The sequence below is a fragment of the Macrotis lagotis genome, chromosome X (genome assembly GCF_037893015.1).
Source record: "Macrotis lagotis isolate mMagLag1 chromosome X, bilby.v1.9.chrom.fasta, whole genome shotgun sequence".
In the NCBI taxonomy this organism is placed as follows: Eukaryota; Metazoa; Chordata; class Mammalia; order Peramelemorphia; family Peramelidae; genus Macrotis; species Macrotis lagotis.
In genome coordinates this window covers 564,282,155-564,302,737 of record NC_133666.1, presented here as the reverse complement: position 1 = coordinate 564,302,737, position 20,583 = coordinate 564,282,155, and the positions used below count along the sequence as shown (strand labels likewise).

Here is a 20,583-nt window from a genome sequence, read left to right as displayed (position 1 = left end):
ATATATATATGCATATATATATACGAGATACCTTGTTGAGATAGCATTTTTTTCTACTGTCAAAAGCTGCTGTTTTTGATGGCAAAGGACTTTGCCTTCTCTATATCTTTAAGGTAATTATATAAATTGCAAAAAGTCAGTTAAATATGCTCATTAAATATATCTATGGACTTGTCATAATGAGGTAATCAGTTAATCTACTTGGTCTACTTAAGTTTTCACTTGTAAAATAATACCTGTTTCTTACCCTCATTGAGTATGTTCTTAACATGTGTGCACATTGTTCTCAGATAATTATTGATAGATATTTTGCTATTGATAGGAAAATAGGTATAAAGTTTTGTTATTATTTTCTGTTAACCTTTTTTAATTAATAAAGAGTAAAATTTTTTCTGTCATCTTTCGGGGGGGGGGTTTGCCCTCCTTCAAACATCTTGTGAATCAATTCTTTATTGTCCTCTTACTTATGTTCTTTATTTATTGAACTAATCCAGCTGTTTTTTTCTGGTCTTTATTTTCTTTAATGTGTGTCTACATCTCCTTTTTAAGTACATCTAGTACTTTGATGTCCAAATGTGATGACTTCTTATTCGTGAAAAGTGTTTTAAAGATTCATATTCATATTTTTTTCATCTTCTCCTTTCAGTCTCTTCCTAAAATATCCTTAAAGTGATTGTGCTTAGATCTAAGACTTTCTTCTATCTGACTTTACCTTCCAATCAATTAATCAATCAGTTAGCACTTATTAAATGCCACTATGTGCCAGACACTGTGATAAGCACTAGGGATATGAAAAGAAGACAAAAGATAACCCCTGGCCTCAAGGAATTTACAGTCTAATAGAGGAGACAACATGCAAACAATTATGGACAAACAAGATATGTAGACTAGAAAGAAAGAAAGAAAGAAAGAAAGAAAGAAAGAAAGAAAGAAAGAAAGAAAGAAAGAAAAAGAAAGAGAGAGAGAGAAAGAGAGGGAGGGAGAGAGAGAGAGAGGAAAGAAGGAAGGAAGGAAGGAAGGAAGGAAGGAAGGAAGGAAGGAAGGAAGGAAGGAAGGAAAGGAGATAGAAAATAGATAAAATTTTCCTTCAAATAACCATGTTTCTGCTTTATGAAATGAATCTCATCTTCTTTCTCTGAAAGATTTTGTAAATGAGTTTATATTCTAAACCTTTGTTGCTTTTGGCTGTCCTATCTCTCTCTTTGGCAAGTATATAAAGAAATTGCTAAGGCTTTTTAAAGACTTGTTTAGTTTCATCATTATAATGATTGATATATTATTTTACCTTTGTATTAAAGTATTATAATCAGCATCTTTAGCTATAGCAAACTTTTCATATTGAGGATACAAAAACAAAAAATAAATGAAACAATCCTTGCCCTCAAGGCCCTTATTACATTTTACTGAAGAGATACAAGATATTCACAAAGAAAAAAATGTAAAATATATACAAAGTAATGCATGTTAATTTTAAGAAAGAGAATGTCTTAGGATCTCTGTCACTAATTCACCTTTGGGGCAGCTAGACTGTATCTGTTTCTTTCTCACAACCATATTATATTGCATAATTTTTTATGGTTATAAAAGAAAATCATCTTCAACTCAATTCTCAAATGCTTGAAGCCATAAATATTATCCATTACTTGCAAACGAACTTGCTGAGATTTTGTTCCAACTTATTTTCTTGTAGAAGAAAATATCTCTCCTTATTTAATCCCTCCCATAATTTACCTCAATATTTTTAATAGCATACCCACCATCTCCATTCCCACTTTTCTTTCAAAAGATGTGATTGTAAGAATATTATACCTAATTTTTAAGTAGAGAAAAAAAAGAAATGCATATCATGAGACTATTCACTGGGATGAAGTCACCATTTTCACTCATAACCTTTCAAGGTTAAGACCCTCATTTTGCAAGAATAACCTATAAAGGAGTTGATTGCCAATTGTCTGAGTTATTTCAGCATCCATTGAGATACTGGACAATAAATGGGTGACTATCAGTGAACCGTTCATTCAAAGTTGACTTTTTATCAGTCACAGATGACGCCAAGGGAGTTAAAATATGTTTAAGAGCCTATTGGTATTTTTTAAAGGGGTCTTAGTGCCACATCATTCATTTTGGCACTTATTATTTTCCCTGTATATTCTTAGAAAACTGAAGGAATCCTGCAAAGAGTGTTTATTTTATTTTGAACTAGAAACAATGTGTCACTGTAGTGTCTAATTCTGAGACCTTTGGAACAGTTAGATTATTGACATAGAGACCAGTAAAATGTTTTCTGTGCAGAATACAGTATACTCTCTCAGTGCAAGTCCTTTAGCTAAGTTGTTGTACCCAGAGATAACAGTATGGGGATTCTCTATTTTCTTTGGAGAAAGAATTTATAACTAGTTTGTGTGTCCTGTGCAAGTTTCATGTCAAGTTGAGAAACATTGGAGCCTATATTTCACAGGGGTTTTGAAACTTGGGTCACTTGAACAATATTCCCAGTGTCAAGAGAGCTTGAGAAAACCTGCTTGGTGAATAAACTTATTTTTGTTTGATTCATCAACATATTTGGGTTTGTGTCAACAGGCTTATTAAAGGGAGTTGAAAATGCCAAAACTTCAATATAGGGAAATGTACAATGTGATGAGGAATATTTATATCAATAAACTGCTTAAAATAATTTTAGAGGGATTATATATCTTAAAATGGAGGTATCATCTCTACATTCACTGCCTTTCTCTTATTATTCACACTGAAGCACTCCTCTGCAATAGCTATTTCTGTTATATAAACAGTCAGGTTTCTTGACTCTTAACCATAAATTAAAATTTCTGTATTATTTAATTGGAAGTAATATGTTCAAATCAAGGTTTAATAATGCACATAACAAATAAGATAATAGAATTAAAGCAGGGGAATTTAAATGCTATCTTATACAAGGATTTATAAACATTTTGATCTTAAGACACCTTTACACTAAAAAATTATAAATGTAAATTATTTTTGAAATAAAGACTAACAATTTTTAAAGTGAAATTTAAAAAATGGAGACCAGTACATGTTAAGATTACATATACATCTATATGTAGAAAAATAAGCATAGTTTCTAAAACAAAAAAAGTTATTGAAAAGAATAGCACTGTTTACTATAATTTTACAAATCTCTTTAATGTCTGAATTAATTGAAGATTCTCATGTCTGCTTTATCTTGTTTAGATTGTTCTATGTTGTTTAGATTGAAGTATATTAAGAAAATCCTGCATTACATAGAAATGTATTTGAAAAAAGGGAGGAATATTTTCATAAACAAGTGATATAATTAAAATGAAAGGGTCTCAAAGTACTCAACCAAACTTTAAGAACTGGCAATTTAATTCAAACCTTTGATTTTTATAGAGGAAGACCAGTAAAACAGTTGGTCAATGACAAAATAAGGATTAGAACACAATCATCCAACTTCAGGGGCAGCTTGATGGCAAAGAATAGAGTATTGGGCTTAGAATCAGGAAGACTTTCTGAGTTCAAATCTGGTCTCAGAATAGTAGTATGATGCTGGGCAAGTCACTTAAACTGTTTGCCTCCATTCCTCATCTGTAAAGTGAACTGTAAAAAAAATTAGCATACCACTACAATAATTCTTCCCCAAAAAATACCAAAATGGGGTCACAAAGAATTGGATTTGACTAGAATGAGTAAACAGCAACAAGCTTTGACTTCAAACAAATATTTTTTCTACGATTTCAAATTGAACAAATGAAAAGACATTTATTAAATAATTTCTATCTACTTATTCTGCTAGCTTGCATTTTAAAAGACAATCCCTAAAGGGAACTAAAGGGCAGAGAGATTGTGCATGCCAACATAGTTTGAAAATGACAGAAAATGACTGAGATGGTCTGGTTCTGAACAAGATAAAGGTAAAAATATAAAAAGATAAAGATAGAGATATTTGAGCCTAGGATTCAAGGGGAGGGAGCAGAATACAGGTTTTCTAGTGGTAGATGGATGAGGAAGATAGAGAATGTGGAAGAGACATGATTTAGAAGTGACCTGCAATTGAAGTGGAAGGTTGCTTGTGGAAATGATAAGTTGAAATCTCCCAAATACCATCTTTTCTTTTTTTTTTTTTTGAGGGTACTGCATTTTTGGGGGGTTTTTGGAAAGATTTTATTTATTTTGAGTTTTTCAATTTTCCCACTAATCTTGCTTCCCTTCCCCCATCCTCCAGAGAAGGCAATCTGTTAGTCTTTACATTGAAAAAATATCTTTTCTAAAAACCATATCCAAAATCAGAATTCAATTTGCCAAATGTGGTATGAACAAGGCAGAGCAAGAAGGGCCTCTCATCTCCTTGTGTTTGTGTTGCCTTTTGACCACCTCAGTCTAGTGCTGACTTATACTGAGCTTGCAGTCCACTAAAACTAGTCTAGATATATTTTTTCATGCTGTATTTGAAAAGTTTTCTTTTTAAATTCAAGAGCTTTAACATTTTTTAATTGAATTTTATATTATGCAATTCTATCAAATCTTCTCCCCTATCAAGATAGTTTAGGATTCTAAATCTATCATTCAAAATATTTGCAAGCCTTACCAGCTTGATGTTACTTGCAAATTTGATAAACATGATATTTTCCCATCATTTGGATTATTGATGAAATGAACATATCATAACCAAAAGCAGATTTGGTACAATCCACTGGAACCTCTCTCTCAAAATAATTAACCCTTTCTATTGACTCTAGTTTCCTATTATTCTTTATTGACTTATTTCAACTAACTTCATTATTATGATTTCCACAGTTAAGGACCCTTAGGATTTCAGTATAGATAAAATGTAAGTTTTTAGTTATGTGCCAATTCACTGGCTACTGTACAAAAATAAATTTTCAAGATAGTCTTAAGATTAAGGAAATATCACATAAGGGAAAGGAAGTCAACTTTGTGTCGATAATAACTCGGTTAAAGGTCTACCTCTGAACCAAAGTAAGTCATTAACGTTTTTTCATTTACTGTTCATTGATTTGATTGATTGATTGATTGATAACAGAGAACTGTTCTACAGTATGCTGGATAGATGGATATTGTATAAATGTCTTCATTGTATATAAATACTTGTGGCCTCATTAGTGAGTGATATTTATTAGATATATTATTTTTTATTTTTATTTTTTCCCATTACATGTAAAGAGAGTTTGCAACATTCATTTTTAGTTGGATTTTGAATTCCACATTTATCTTCCTTTATTCTTTAGTTCCCCCCTCCCCATAATGGTAATTTGAGGTTATCCATATACAATCATGTTAGACATATTTCCAAATTAGTCGTGCAGTAAAAAGAGAATCAGAACAAAAGGGAAAAGACCACAAGAAAGAAAAATGCAATAAGTTTTAAAAAATGAAAATAGTATGCTTTGATCTGCATTCAGTTCCATAGTTCTTTCTTTGGATATGGATCACATTTTCCATCACAAGTCTTAGAACTGTCTTGGATTATTGTATTGCTGAAAAGGATTAGGTGTAAGGAAGGAAAAGTGTTAAGGATCATAGTTGATCATCACATAATGTTGCTGTTAAGGTATATAATGATCTGGTTCTGCTGACTTCACTCCTCATCAGTTCATGTAAGTCTTTCAGGTTTTTCAGAAATCTGCCTGTTCTTGATTTCTTACAGAACAGGACTGAGAATCAGTGGTTTTGGGGATATTCCATGGGTTTCTAGAAATAACTTGACTGACTTTTAAAAAGAAAATATCCTGTTTTACCTGTTGATACTCCACCAGAAAGACATGAGTTCAAATCCAGTATTAGACACTCCCAAGCTGCATGACACTGGACATTGCATTTAACTCTGGTTGCCCTAGGTTCCTTATCTATAATATGAACTGTAGAGGGAAATGGTAAACCTCTCTAGCATCTTTGCCAAGAAAATCCCAAAGGGTCACAAAGAGTTGGACATAATGGAAATGAGTAGATACCAATAAATGAGCTATAATGGTATGTAAAGTTGGAGATTCATCAGAAAGATGTCCATACCTCTAGTAGTGCCAGATTTTAACTTCATCTATAAATGGAAAAAATATAATATTAATAAATAATAAGTGCATCAAATAATAAATAAATAAAACCCCCATCTTAAACTTATAGAATCTTTTAAAGAGATTCATCATGAGACATATTTCACAGGATATGTAGATCTAGGTCATTGAAGGTTTTTGTTTAAAATACATTAGGCATAATGTCATGGGTAGAAGTTTGGATACAGGTAATGTCTCAATAAAAAGAAAATATTCCCAACAGTTATTTACTAGTAAAGAGGGCAAATTTGGAAAATAGTGAATTCTAGGAGACTTCAAGAAGAAGCTAAAAGAGTTTGGGGCAGGTTTTGCTTCAGAGAATTTTACTTCAGATCAGTTATCTTCTAAGGTCCCTTTCAAGTTTAAAACCCTGTGATTTCATAATTATGGAAGCCTGTTGCCTTTCATTCTCTCCATTTGTCTCAAGACATAGAATGCAGAATTTAGATTTAAGAAAAGTTAGATTCAAATCTTGACCCTGATATTTACTAGATATTTAAATTAGTTGTCAATTTATTTTTATATTTTAGGCCACTTACTAGGAATTATCTATAGGGTCATAAGTAGCCTTTGATCTGCTTTGGGAGTAGGGAATTACCACACTGAGAGCTGATGAAATCACAGATCTGTTGCACATCCATGTATTTCATATTGAAAACTTCTGCATCTTATATAAGCTATAATAGCTTATCTTTCCAATAAGATTTTAAGATTCTATGAAGTAGAGATGTGCCTTTCATTTTTTATTACTCATAATACATTGCAAAAAGAATGTGCCATTGTTTTATTACTAATAATGCAGAGCATTACTTTCTAAAGGAGATTAATTTAAAAACTTGTTCTTTTGGACAGTTAACTGGAAAAATGATGATTTCGTTATATTTTAATACTTCATTAGACTCCAATACTGATCATCTTTGTCCCTAATTCTTACCTAAACATAATTTAAAAGGTTGTAGTTACTATAATGACAATTTTAAGTAATGTAAGGATTATGGTTTGTTTGTTTGCTTTCCCTCTGTCCAGAGAAAATTACGTTGCTTCATAAGCTATTACTGGGGCAACTAGGAGTGTGCCTTTTCTTCTTGGTAAACTATATACATAGCAAGAAGCTAAGGCTTCTGCTGGAAATTGTTGTTGTTGTTGTTGTTGTTTAGTCGTTTTGTTCCAATATGACTTTGTGATCCTATTTCCAAGCTTTCTTGGCAAAAATACCTTGCATGATTTGCCATTTTCTTTTCCAGTTTATTTTACAATTGAGGAACTGAGATAAACAGAGCTAAATGACTTGTCCAGAGTCATTCAACTAGTAAGTGTCTGTGGCCTTATTTGAACTTTATGTTTAAAATTTGAAATGATATACAATATGTACCTAGTAAAGTAAACCCTTAACATATCAATGAAAGTTTGAATAGCTACATTTCCCCAAAACCTGATTTTCTTTGACCCCATCTAATATTTTAGCTAAAAACTATTGGTATACAGATAAGATTAATAACTTTCAAAATTGGACTTCAGTTTATAAAAAATCTCCTGGATTCCAAACCAATCAACAGTATTCTGCATAGAAATAGAAAAAAACTTAATAAAGAAAACAATAAAACTCCAGTTTATGTAATGCAAACAATGATGCTCCCCCGCTATCTAACACCTATATACTCTCTATCTCTACCTTGGATTCATAGAGAAGTGGTTCTGAAAAAAATCATCTCAATTTCCACTTAAATATTAAAAAAAACTATTGACATCTATTTGCATCATCTTCATTCTTGAATGAATCCTTCTCCTCTCCCAGTGAAACATTCCTTCTAATGAAAAAAAAATAGAATAAAGGAAGGGGGGAGGTAGCCAGAAAGCAATTCAGTTAAATTAACCAATACATTGGCTGAATCTGACCAGCATATTAAACATTCTGTACCTTTAATTCCCCCCCCCTTATCTCCAATGTAAAGATGAAGATACATTTTCTTATTACTTCTTTATGAACAAAATGTTATTTAAATGCATTTTGGAAAGTGTCGTGTATTCTATACTTGCTGATTGGGCCTGGCACACTCTATAACACAAGGAACAGAGAAGTTCCTGAATAAAGGAATCCATAAGTGACCATGTCACCAAACACTGTCAGCATCAATTGCTGCTACTACGCCCTAAAGGAGAAGCATGGAGGTCACTTTGTATTTTCTTTAAATAATTGTGAGAAAGACAAACTATTTCCATATGGCAGCAGAGAGAGTTCTCAGAACTAAAACAATAATCTGCTTGACTTGTCAGTATGTAAAGCTTTGGAGCATCTGTCTGCTGCTTGAAAGAGTGAGGAACAAATTATAACTTGTCATATATACAACTCCCACTGACTTGGGTAAGAAAGGAGAGTTTTGCCTCCTGAGTGCAATAGAGAAATGAATATATGAACAATGTGACAATCTTTAATGTAAAGATAGAGATCACAGGGAGAAATGGATTTTGGAGGTAGACTAAATTTTTAGAGAAAGAATAAAAAAAATGCATCATCCCAAGGATAAGTACTTCACTTAATTGAAAATAACCCATTGCATTTAAGTTAACTGAGGAGAGGATATTTAGTGGTATGAGTACTGGATCTACAGACAGAACATTTGATTTCATACCATGTCTTTGAACAAGTTATCTACTCCGTGAATCTGGTTCCCCATCTGCAACTGAGGGACTTGGATTATAAGACCTTTGAGGTTCCATCCAGTTCTAAATCTTTGTTCATTTAAACAAGTATTTGGGAAAATCCTCCTGATAAAGTGTTGAAGATTTAGTCTTTTAAGTTGTCATTTTTATTTATTACTATTTTGATCAGACCTCTTATTTCAATGGTATAGAGACTCTCATGAGGACATTTTATTTACCAATATAGGTTAGTATCTTCTCTACAATTTATAGTATTATAGGATATCTTGGGAAACAAGGAGGCAAAGTGTTTTCCTTAGGTTCAATAATCATCATGTATCAGATGAAGGATTTGGACTCAGGACTTCTTGACTCAGGCTGGATATGTAGTGGCAATGCCACACAGTCTCTTTTAGATGCCAAGCATGAAAGAAAAGATGTAACTTGAGTTTTATTCAACATGCTTAAAGAATCAGAGACAATAAGAATGTAGAATCACCTGTATGTCCCCTTATTTATTTTTCTGAATTTATAATACCACTAGAGAAAAAAAAAGTTGACTATTGTAGTCACTGGCCATATATTGCTAATAACTTTTTTCTTAATTAGGAAGAATATGTTGAAAGGGTCAAATACCATGATTCTGGTTTCTGGCGGCCTTCTTGGTCACATCCAATTGTGTGTTTAGCAGGATTTTGGCAGCTTCTTTCTGTTGTCTGTCGTTAAGCCAAATGCTTTGCTCTGGAGTGAACGTGTGGTTTTTATCTCATAACACATCATCTTTCATTTAAGCCACGTCTACACTGACTGGAAAAGGGTATGAAAAAATGTAGAGTGTGGAGGAGGAACATTTTTGTTAAGGTATTCTTTTTAATGATATATAATTTTGTGGATTCTCAGTCTAATTTAAAGAGCATTTTTGTATCACCACACATAATAGGCTGTTGAATGTATGGAGTAAGTAACTAGAGATAGTAGAGGAAGCTAAATATACATCAAAAGACTTTAGGAACAATGATCAGAGCTACAGCTCTGCTAATCAGCCTGCATTTCATGCCATTTAGATAGGGACTCATCTTAGTTTTGTGTCAATTGCATAAAATAATAAGCTTGTACTTTCCCTTGTTTTACCTAGATCAGATACCTAGAGACAAAGTTTTGTTGTAGGTAATTATAAATCTGGATAATTTATGACTTATTAAAATAACTGACTAAATTATGTTTGACAGTATAGAGAGCCAGGAAGACTGTGTGACACTGGGCAAGGTCATTAAACTATCAAGGCTCTGAACAACACCCTACAACAAGGATTCTTACCCCAGTATCTAAGGGTTTGGGATAGATTTCAGGTAGAATTATGAAACTGGAAGAGAAAAAAAGCATCTTTACATTTATTAACCTATAACCAGAATTTGGTGTTACTAATTTTTAAAAAATTACTATTTTAAGTAAAAGTGAAAAGCTGCTTCCATATTGCCCAAGTGATCTCTCTCTCTCTCTCTCTCTCTCTCTCTCTCTCTCTCTCTCTCTCTCTCTCTCTCTCTCTCTCACACACACACACACACACACACACACACACACACACACAATTATTTAAAAAAACAAACCTGTTCTAAGATCATAAGATTTATGGAAGATGCTGACTTGCATTGGCAAAGGGAACTTCTTCAACAGAATTCCTGATTCAAAGCCTCTGTCCAAATGGTGTATTGATAAATGTTTAACAATCAGCTCTCCTGGAAAAAAATGTACACATGACATACTTTTTCAGGTCAACATTTTCTACATCAATTTCTTGTTTAAGTGTTAAAAATGCATTAATTCAAGCCCTAATTTTTGAGTTGTGAATAATTGATAATTTAAGTCAAACTCTTGCAAACTAGTTGAAGTTGAATTCAGCACACTTCTAAGTTTTCTATTACATAAACAACCTAGCAATAGTAATTGTATCTCCTGCTATTCATACATATAGGGTATGTTTTGACTTCACTGAAATTCAAATAGAGTTATCATTTTACATATTTAAATGTCTACTATATTTACAAGTGGTGAGTATATACTTATCAAAAGTGACATTTTTCTATGAAGTCGTTGTTTTGCATCTTTTTTTAAACATTCTGTTCTAAAAGTGTCCTTATGGGGATGTTACAGTACTTATTATTTTGGTCTGGTATTCTCTCCCGGTTATTTTTTTCCTTTAGAAATAACTTTAGCTACTGAATTTAACTTAAAATATGTTTGTGTTTTGAATGCATGCCCAAGGATTAGTACTTGGGCAATGAGAACATTTCAAATAAATTAGTAAATAAAGAGACATATGCTAAGAAATTCAGAACATTCCTTCACCAGTATCCCCCACTTTTGTGCCTTCCACCTAGAGAGTTCTTCACTGAGAAAATGAAACTCAGCATTCAGTAAAAGCCCAGTAATAAGAAATAAGAGCAAAAATATTGCTTGAAAAGAGAATAAAAAAATAGGAGGGTATTTTGTATATAACTCATTTTTTAAAAACAAAGGAATGGAAAAATATAGCCACTAATATGAATTAAATATCCAAATCTTCTCTAAAGTAAAAATGGAGTAGAGCCACTTTGGGTACTCCATTCTTCAGTAATCCAATCTCTTTGTTGGAATATGCTAGAGATCTAGATGATGGTATAGGGAGTGAAAATTCATTTATGAATATGCTAGGGACAGGCAATTTAATTAGAATACAGAAATGAAAAGGGAAATTTCTGATGGTAACTTGAGTTGGCGAGAGCAAGGGTAGCTGGGTAGAAATCTGGGAGATATGTTGAATGAAACAATATCAAGGCAAAAACAATCAAATTGACCATTTATGTCATAGATTTGCTCCATCCTTTCTGGACATGAAAAAATAGTAGTAATAAATTCATTTACATGCCTGCTATTAGGCTGTGAGATACATACATATATATGTATATACATATATATACATATATATATATATAGAGAGAGAGAGAATGTGATTTTTAAAATTTAAAATTTAGATAATACGTGGTCATAATCCTTAAGAAACTTATGGTTTGATAGAACAGATGAGATATCAACTCAGATAGCTATAAAAAATATTGCATAAGTGCATTTAGAGGGGCCTACAACCCAAACAAAAGGACATCTAAGTGAGGTGATTGTCATTGCCTGAAGAGATCAGGAGAGAATGAATTCTAGAGGATATAGCATTTCAGCTCTAAAGAACATGTAAGACATTAACAAGTAAAAAGCAAGTGGCAGGACATGCTAGGCAAAGAGAACACTGTGACCCAGAGAAGTGAGAACACATCCCATGTTCTGGGTGCAAAGATTACTTCGTTTTGGTATCATGGATACTATGAAAAGAGTTATAAATACTAATAATAGAAAGAAGATGGAATCAGAAATTAGATTGAATGCCAGGAAGAAAAGTTTGAGGATTTTTTTTTGTAAGTAATAGAGTACTACTGATGATTTATGAGAAAAGTAGCATGGCAATTTGTTACATATGAATACTATTCTGATCAAATTTTTTAATGATGAATTGGAGATGAAAAATTGTGAAGAAAAATTCTGTTTGAAGGCTATCCTTAACAGATGTTAAGGAATGATTGTATTAAGATGAAAGAAATGTAAATAAGAAAGAATGGACATGAAATTAAGAGAAAAAGAGAATTCTTAGTTTAAATTAATACTTTAAATGATCTTTGCTACCAATAAAAAATCACTAATAATAAAAAAAGTTTATATATTCAGTTGAAAGTGTTTTTGAGCATGTCCTTTAAAAGTATCATCCTAGAGGAATATTTTAAGTTAAAATCAGCCAAGTAAATAAGCATTTGGATAGGAGAAAAAATGAAAACTCAGAGGAAATGATTGGATTGAAAAAACTTGTAACAGAGTGGATATGAGGAGTAAAGGCAACAAAAGAATAAAATAGAATACCACGATTATATACATGGAAGATACGAAAACTCATGGGGTCACAGACAAAAGTAGCAAAATCTGAGGGAGAATTATCAGGAAAAGAAGAATAAGCTTTGTTCTGTATATGCTGATTATGTAAATGCAGCATCTCAAAAGATGCTCTTGTAAAATCCATGTATCCTGTGGACATCTGCAATTTCAGGTCACAGAGCTAAGAAGAGAGGTCAGAAGGATATATAGATTTGGGTCATCCGCATGCAAAGGATAGCTGAAATTTAGGATGAATAAAACTAACAAGAAAGACAGAGAAGGCAAAGGAAAGAGATAGTTGTTCTTTATCTACTCTCTCCAGCCTCCTGAAAATTAATTGCCAATGCCCATACTAGTGAAACAATAGAATTCCCAAGACTGGTAAACTGACATTGATGGTTTACAGATGAATCCAAAGGAAAACATCCAGTTATCAACACCCACAACCTCTCTCCAACACAAGCTCTGTCTCTTACACACACACACACACACACACACACACACACACACACACACAGAGACACACACTTCATAAGTAATATCTAATAGACAAAGGTCAGTTACTTAAAATGAGCAAAACAATAGAATTTTCTCAATTGCCTTAACTTTTCTTCTCCATTTTTCTCCTTTACTTGACTGTTGTCAGTTTTGAAATGATCTGTTATGACTTTGAAATGCTTCTCTAGCACAATATGTTCAAAAGAAACATAAAACATGAAGATGCAAACCAACCTACCTGAAATCACATATTCCAGATTTCATAAGTTAAAATCAGTAAATTTTTTTCATGATAAACCTTCCTTTAAATAAAAATCATCATTTTGGTAATTCAAATTTATAAAGGTTATTTTAACATGAATCAAGATTTTAAAGAAAATTATTTGTGTCAGAGTACTGCAATTTTTTTCTCTGTCTTGGTTCAAAATGGCATTCTAATGCAACTAATTAACTAATTAATTCAATTCAATGAACATTTAGTATCTAATACGTGCGTTTCAATATGCTAGCCAGTGAATAAACAAGGCTAAAAATGAAAGACTTATTCTTTCCCTTCAAAGACCTTAATATCTAACAGATAGAAATAACATAAACACAAATGAAGTTGATACAAAATAGACTATACCAAGGAAGAAATAGAAATTCAGAAAAATCCTATGAGAAAATTTGAGAGACAGAGTTCTTTTGACTGGAGGAAGGCTTCATCAACCTGTTGGCACCTGGATCTTGAAAGATGGATAGATTTCCAACAGGCAGCATGGTTAATTGGAAAGAAAACAGGAGTTTGCATCAGAGAATCAGTTTTCGAATTCTAGTTTTACCAATTATCTATGTGGACTCAGACAAATCATTTTTCTTTCACTGTAGGTGTCAGTTTACTCTGAAAACTATGGAGTTTAGATAAGCTATTTAGGTCCTTTCTAATTCTAAATCTATTATGCTATATAGGAACATATTCCTATCTAGAAGGACAACCTGAATGAATGTGCAGAGGCCATAGAGGACAAGGATCAGGAAACAGCAACCAGATGAGTTTATCCAAAAATAGAATATCATTGTATAAGAAGGAAAATGATTGAATAGGGGAAAATGCTATGTACCAAATTTCTCTGACAAGTCTGGTATTGAAGATATACAAACTATAGAAGATAACTAGTAGCTAGATAGATAGGTGACAGATAGATAGATGATAGAGATAGGTAGATAGATAGATAAGCTACATATGGTTAGATGTACATATATATGTATATATATATATATATCCTATTGTCATTCCCTGATATATAAATGATGAAAGCATATGAACAGACAGTTCTCAAAAGAACAATTACAAAATGTACACAGTCAAATGAAAGAATGTTCTAAATCACTAATAAAATGAGAAGAAAATAGAAACAACAATGAAGTTTGCTTCATACTTTGCAAATTAGTCAAAAAGTAACCAAAATTGAGGCAGCTAGGTGGAGCAGTGGATAGAGTCCTGGAATCAGGAGGACCTGAGTTCAAGTTTGAACTCAAAAACTTAATTACCTACCTGTGTGACCTTGGGCAAGTCACTTAACCCCATTGCCTTGCAAAAAAAAAACTAAAAAAAAAAATGACCAAAAATGGCAATAGTCAGTTGAAGAGGTTATGGAATGAAAAGCACTTGTGTATTGTTGTGAAGCTATGAAATGGTACAATAATTTTGAAATTTGTAAATAAGAAGACTAAAAGTATTCATACCCTTTGACTCAGATCCCATTACTGGGATTATACCACTAGGAAGCCATCATTGGAAAGATAATTCCCATATACTCTAAAATATTTATAGTGGCACTTGCAAAATAGCAAAAAATTGGAAACAACCTAGGAAGGGTAAAATGGCTAAACAAATATTAGTATATGAATGTAATGGAACATTATTGCACTGTAAGAAATTATATGTATGATGAATACAAAGAAGCAAGAAAACATTTTTATGAATTAATGAAGAATGAAAAAAGAAGAGCAAGGGAAATATTATACACAGTATTACAAACAATGAAAATGGAAAGAATGACACACCAAAAAATCAAAACCAAATGTAACAAAATTTCAAAGATCAAGCCAGATTTCACTGAAGAGGCATGAGAGGATACCCACACTCCCCCCATACCATTCCACTTCTTCATTAAGATGGGAAATCCAAAAGTGTTTTACTATGTGTTTATTATATTATTTTTTTCCTCTATAAAATATACTCTTTGTTATATGGACTGATTCTCTGGGAGATGTAGGGAAGGAATACTTGGGGATAACTATGATGATTTAAGAACTAAAATCTATCAAACATATTAAAATGTTTGTGAGTGGTGTATAATCTCAAAAAAAACTTCTATTTCTGATAAAGGGGTAGAAAGAAGGGATGTGATAAATCTGTGATTTCATCAAAATATGGAAATGTCCATGAGGAAACTTTCTCTTCTTCAAATTTATATCTACTTAGGGCTCTTAGAGGCTAAGTGGCTTGCCCATGGTAAAACAGACATAGGCAGAAGTTTACCTTGTCTTCCTTACTGCTAGGCCAGCTCTCTATCCAATATATAACTGTACTTTTCAATATGATATCTAGTACATATATGTTACTCTGGTATCTCTCTTTGGTGTGAATATATCAATAGGTTCACAAATGCTATATTTGTACAAATTCTGATCAGTTCTTTAAAGAAACAAAGGCTTTGAGAACAATCATTTTGAATTATGTTTGGGTTACTAGTGTTATGAATGAGTTGTACCTTTTCTTGTTTCAGAGCAGAAAGAAAACAAAGAGAAAAACTGAAGCACAAAATCAGTCATCAATATGGCAAAAGGCTGTGTTGGGTTGAAAATTTTATTTGGTTTTTCTTTGTTCCAACTTTAGGTTGTATTTAAAGGGCCACAGTGGGACAGCAGGAAAACAAAGTAGTCTGATTTTACATGGTGCTGATTTTAGCACGAAAGATGCTGATAATGACAACTGTATGTGCAAATGTGCTGTCATGCTAACAGGAGGTAAGTCCTATGAGAAATTTTGCTAAAAATGTTCCATTGACTTTGTAAGAAGGGGATGTGGTTTTCTGGTCAGGAAATTGGAAACCAAGTCTCTTGAGATCATTTCTCAGCTTTTTCCAGTGATTTGCCATATGTTCTTAGCCAGAAATTGTTAGGAGAGTTGAATTCAAAGCAATGTTTTTCCTATGTCCATTATGCTCTAAGCATGATATACAACAAATCTTGGAGTTTCTCTGACCTTTATGTTTTGGATCCTAAATAATGTCAGTGATGTTCATGCAGATGTCACATCTTTTTAAAAAAATCAATTGCTATTTATAAGATGTATTAGGATCCTTAGATAAAAGTCAATCGAGCTTTAAACTCTTTGAATGAAACTATTAAAATGAAATTATTAATATATAATAAGACTTCAAGTCATAAAAGTCAAGCTCATCATCCTGGGAATGCAGTTAGCTGAGCTATATCTATATCTATATCTATATCTATATCTATATCTATATCTATATCTATATCTATCTATATCATCATCTATATCTATATCTTATCTATATCTATATCTAATCTATATCTATATCTATATCTATCTCTATCTATATCTGTATATCTATATCATCTATATCATTTATATATCTATATCATCTATATCTAATCTATATCTAATATATCTATATCTATATTTATATCTATATCTATCTCTCTATCTCTATCTCTATCTCTAACTCTATCTACATCTACATCTACACACACACACACACACACACACACACACACACACACACACACACATATATATATATAGCACATTTGGTCAAGGCAAGTATGAAGAGACACCTGGAGATGGATGCTAAGCAAAGCTAGCTATACTCAGAATTGTTGATGTAGTGAAAGAACATAATCTCTGATTCTGGTTCTCACTTGCTTTTAGTGCCTCTCGCCCCTTCTTTCTTTATCCAAGACTTCATGTGCATGGTACATTTCATATTCTCTCTTCTTCTCCAATAATAACCTACTCTCTGAAAATGATATAATAAACTCATGTCCATTGAGGTATAAATAAATGATTGATGGGGGTTAAAACTGTTATTCCTTCCAGGAATAGTGACATTTTAATTAAGGGCCAAAGTCATAGGCCAAAGCTATCATCACCATTGTTTAAGACTGAATGGGGTGGGGGGAGGTATCTTGCTATTTCATGTAAGACCTAACCACATAAACACCTTCATATTCTGCCTATGCAAATAATCAGTTAGAGACAGACACCCTGCAACATGCCTTCACCCTACTACTACCCTGCCCTGGCTATTCCAATCCTGAACCTTGGAATTTCCATTTCTATACAGAGTGGCAAATCACCTAGGGAGTATCCCTGTAAAGCAGAATATCACAGGAAAAGAACGTATGATTTCCTCAACTGGGGGATTCTTATTGTGGGAACTCCATAGATCACTTAAGACTGAAGCTCACTAAGGATTTAATTGTTAGGTCCTGGGAATTTGCCAGAAGAAAAAAAGAAAGAGATTAAGTCAGATATACAGAATCTCCAGAATCACACAGCTCCTATATGGTCAGAGGCAGAATTGAAACCCCAGTTGTCCTGACTTCATATCAGTCACTTCACACTATCTTTAAATGAAGCTATGATCTGATTAAAATGCCCATTATAAAGTTAAATTTGCATCTTGTCATCTACTGACCTCATTGCAATAAGAAGTACATTTTCATCTCCTCCATGGTTCTCATTTGAAGTTTTAAAAAAAAAATCTAGATCTGTGACTGAATGCTCCCACTTAGCTACAAGACCAATGGAAAGTCTCACTAAAGTTCATTTTTTATTACCTGTAAAACTGGAAGCATTCAGGCTAGGGTCCTTAGTTCCTCTAAATCTATTATCCATAGATAATCTATAATCTATATGATTATATGCCTTTTTTTGCCTGACTCATAGGGATGTGGAAAATAAACAAATGAATGAATGAATAAACAAATAAAAAAACAAATAAAAAATAAATGAATGAATGAATAAATGATTGAACAAATGAATTAATTAATATAAATAAATAAATGAGGAAGTTCTTTAAAGTGATGGCAGTCTGAAAGTATCAGGTCAAAGATCTGGATGATGAATTTACCACACATTTCTAAAGAGAAATGAATTTCAGAGTATCTTACCCACTTAATAGGATAGGTATTAAGTTATTTTTCCTCTTGAATGAAAGTTCATCATTTCCTTGTTCAAATATAATCACTAAAGTAAGGAAAAGGGTTAAACATGAGCTTAATTTTCCATGTTGCCATTCATTATTTTGAATTGAAATATGCCTTCTTTCTTCATCACCATATGATTGACCTCAGTTTCAATGGGTTCTATCATTATCTTTATCTCTGTCATATGTGTACACATATGTATATACATGCATATATTTATGTTGTATGGTTATGTGTTTGTATGTGCATACATAAATAGTATGTTTTTCATGTATTATATATTTGTACATAAACATGCATGCATTTATTACATGTGTGAGCTTGTTTGTGTGTATGAATTTATATTAATCTAGATAGCTATAGTTTCATATCACTACTGTCTTTAAGATATTTCAAACTGGATGTCCAGTAAGCATGCCCTAAATAAAACTCATTACATTTCCTTCCCCTTCCATAAATTTTTCTGTTATTTTTAAGGGTATCACCATTCTCCTAGTTGTTAAGACTTGAAACCTTTGTTGCAACAACTTACTCCTGGTCACCACACATATCTGAACAGTTAACAATCTTAATATTTTACCTTCATAATATCTCTTGTAAACATCTCCCTTCCTCAAAGAGTGGAAAGTCCTTGTGTCATCTCTTTCTTGTTGCAATAGTTTTCTAATTGGTTTTCCTGTTTTAGGTATGTTCCTTTCTAATTCATTTCCAAATATTCATCAAAGAGATTTTCCTAAAGTACAGTTCTTCCTATATCATTTCCCTCCTTGGTAAACTCCAGAGACTCTCTTTTACCTTCAGTATCAAATATAAATTCATTTACTTTGTATTTAAAGCTTCTGATACCCTAGCCCCTTGCTATCTTTCTAATCTTCTTACATTCCACTCCCAATACTGCACTTTACAATCCATCCATACTAACTCATTTATAGTCCATTGAAGTTGGGACTTTTATCTCCCAATTCAGTAACTTTATACTCCTCTGCCTCTATGTTCAAAATAATCTCTATCCCCACCTCTTCTTAGAATCAATCACTCTCATCTTGTCACTCTTCACTCTCTAGCTTTTCATGACATTACTCTCTCCTGGTTTTCCTCCTATACATCTCTTATATTTTTTCCTGGATCTTATTCAGATCACATTCACTAGAATCTCATAGGATTCTATTCTGGGCCACTTTTTTTCCTCCCTCTTTACTGTTCCCCTTGGTGACCTCATCCGCTCTTCTGAATTCAATTGTCATTTGTATGCTGATAATTCTCAAATCTATTTATCTAGCCCTAAACTCTCTTCTGACCTGTAGTCTCACATTTCAAATTTTCTATTCTTGAATTGTATATCTGTAGACATCTTAAACTCAATGTATCCAAAACTGAACTCATCTTTCCTTCCAAATCCTCCTTTTTTCTGAAATATTCTCTCTCTCTCTCTCTCTCTCTCTCTCTCTCTCTCTCTCTCTCTCTCTCTCTCTCTCTCTCTCTCTCATTTTTGCAATGCAGTGGGGTTAAGTGACTTGCCCAGGGTCACACAGGTAGGTAAGTAGGTAATTATTAAGTGTCTGAGGCCAGATTTGGACTCAGGTCCTCTTGACTCCAGGGCTGGTGCTCTATCCACTACACCATGTAGCTGCCCTTCCCTATTACTCTCATTGGAACTGCCATCTTCCCAGTCATCCATACTCAACCTAGGTATGATCCTTATCTCCTCAGTTTCTTTCATTTCCTATATCTAGTCTTTTGCCAAGGTCTTTAGATTTTATCTTCATAACATTTATTTTATGTGCCCCATTCTCTGCTGTGACATTACTATCATGCTGGTGGAGGTTCTCATCAACTTATTTCCAGATTAGAGTAATAATAGCCTGCTGATTTATATTAGACATAAATTATTCCCCACCACAATCCATCTTCCATTCAGCTGTCAAAATGATTACCTCTAGGAGGGTGTTTGGAATGTTCAAGGAGGGATAGCACTTCTGGTATGAGGGGTTGCTGGACCCTTTTCAGGACTGCTCATCCACCTTTGGTATTCACTTTTCGTCCACCTCTCACCTTTGGATCCAAGAAGGCCATGTAGGCAGCTGAACCAGGTCAGATATCAAAGATGCCAAAGATATCCACTGAATCCAAGACCATCATCAATGAGATTGACTTTTGTCTTGCCATTGGACTCCAAAGACTCTGGAAGAAAGTTAGTTTGATGATT

The 20,583-nt window shown here is 32.9% G+C and overlaps 1 protein-coding gene across 2 annotated transcripts in view; it reads left to right on the top strand.

Annotated features, from left to right (window-relative positions):
* Positions 1–20,583, top strand: part of ANGPT1 (angiopoietin 1) — a 327,983-nt gene that overhangs the window by 277,320 nt on the left and 30,080 nt on the right. For both annotated transcript variants that reach the window (XM_074201075.1, XM_074201074.1), the window contains exon 8: positions 16,039–16,169. In XM_074201075.1, the coding sequence (XP_074057176.1) occupies positions 16,039–16,169 (131 nt within the window). The remainder of the gene's footprint in view (positions 1–16,038; positions 16,170–20,583) is intronic.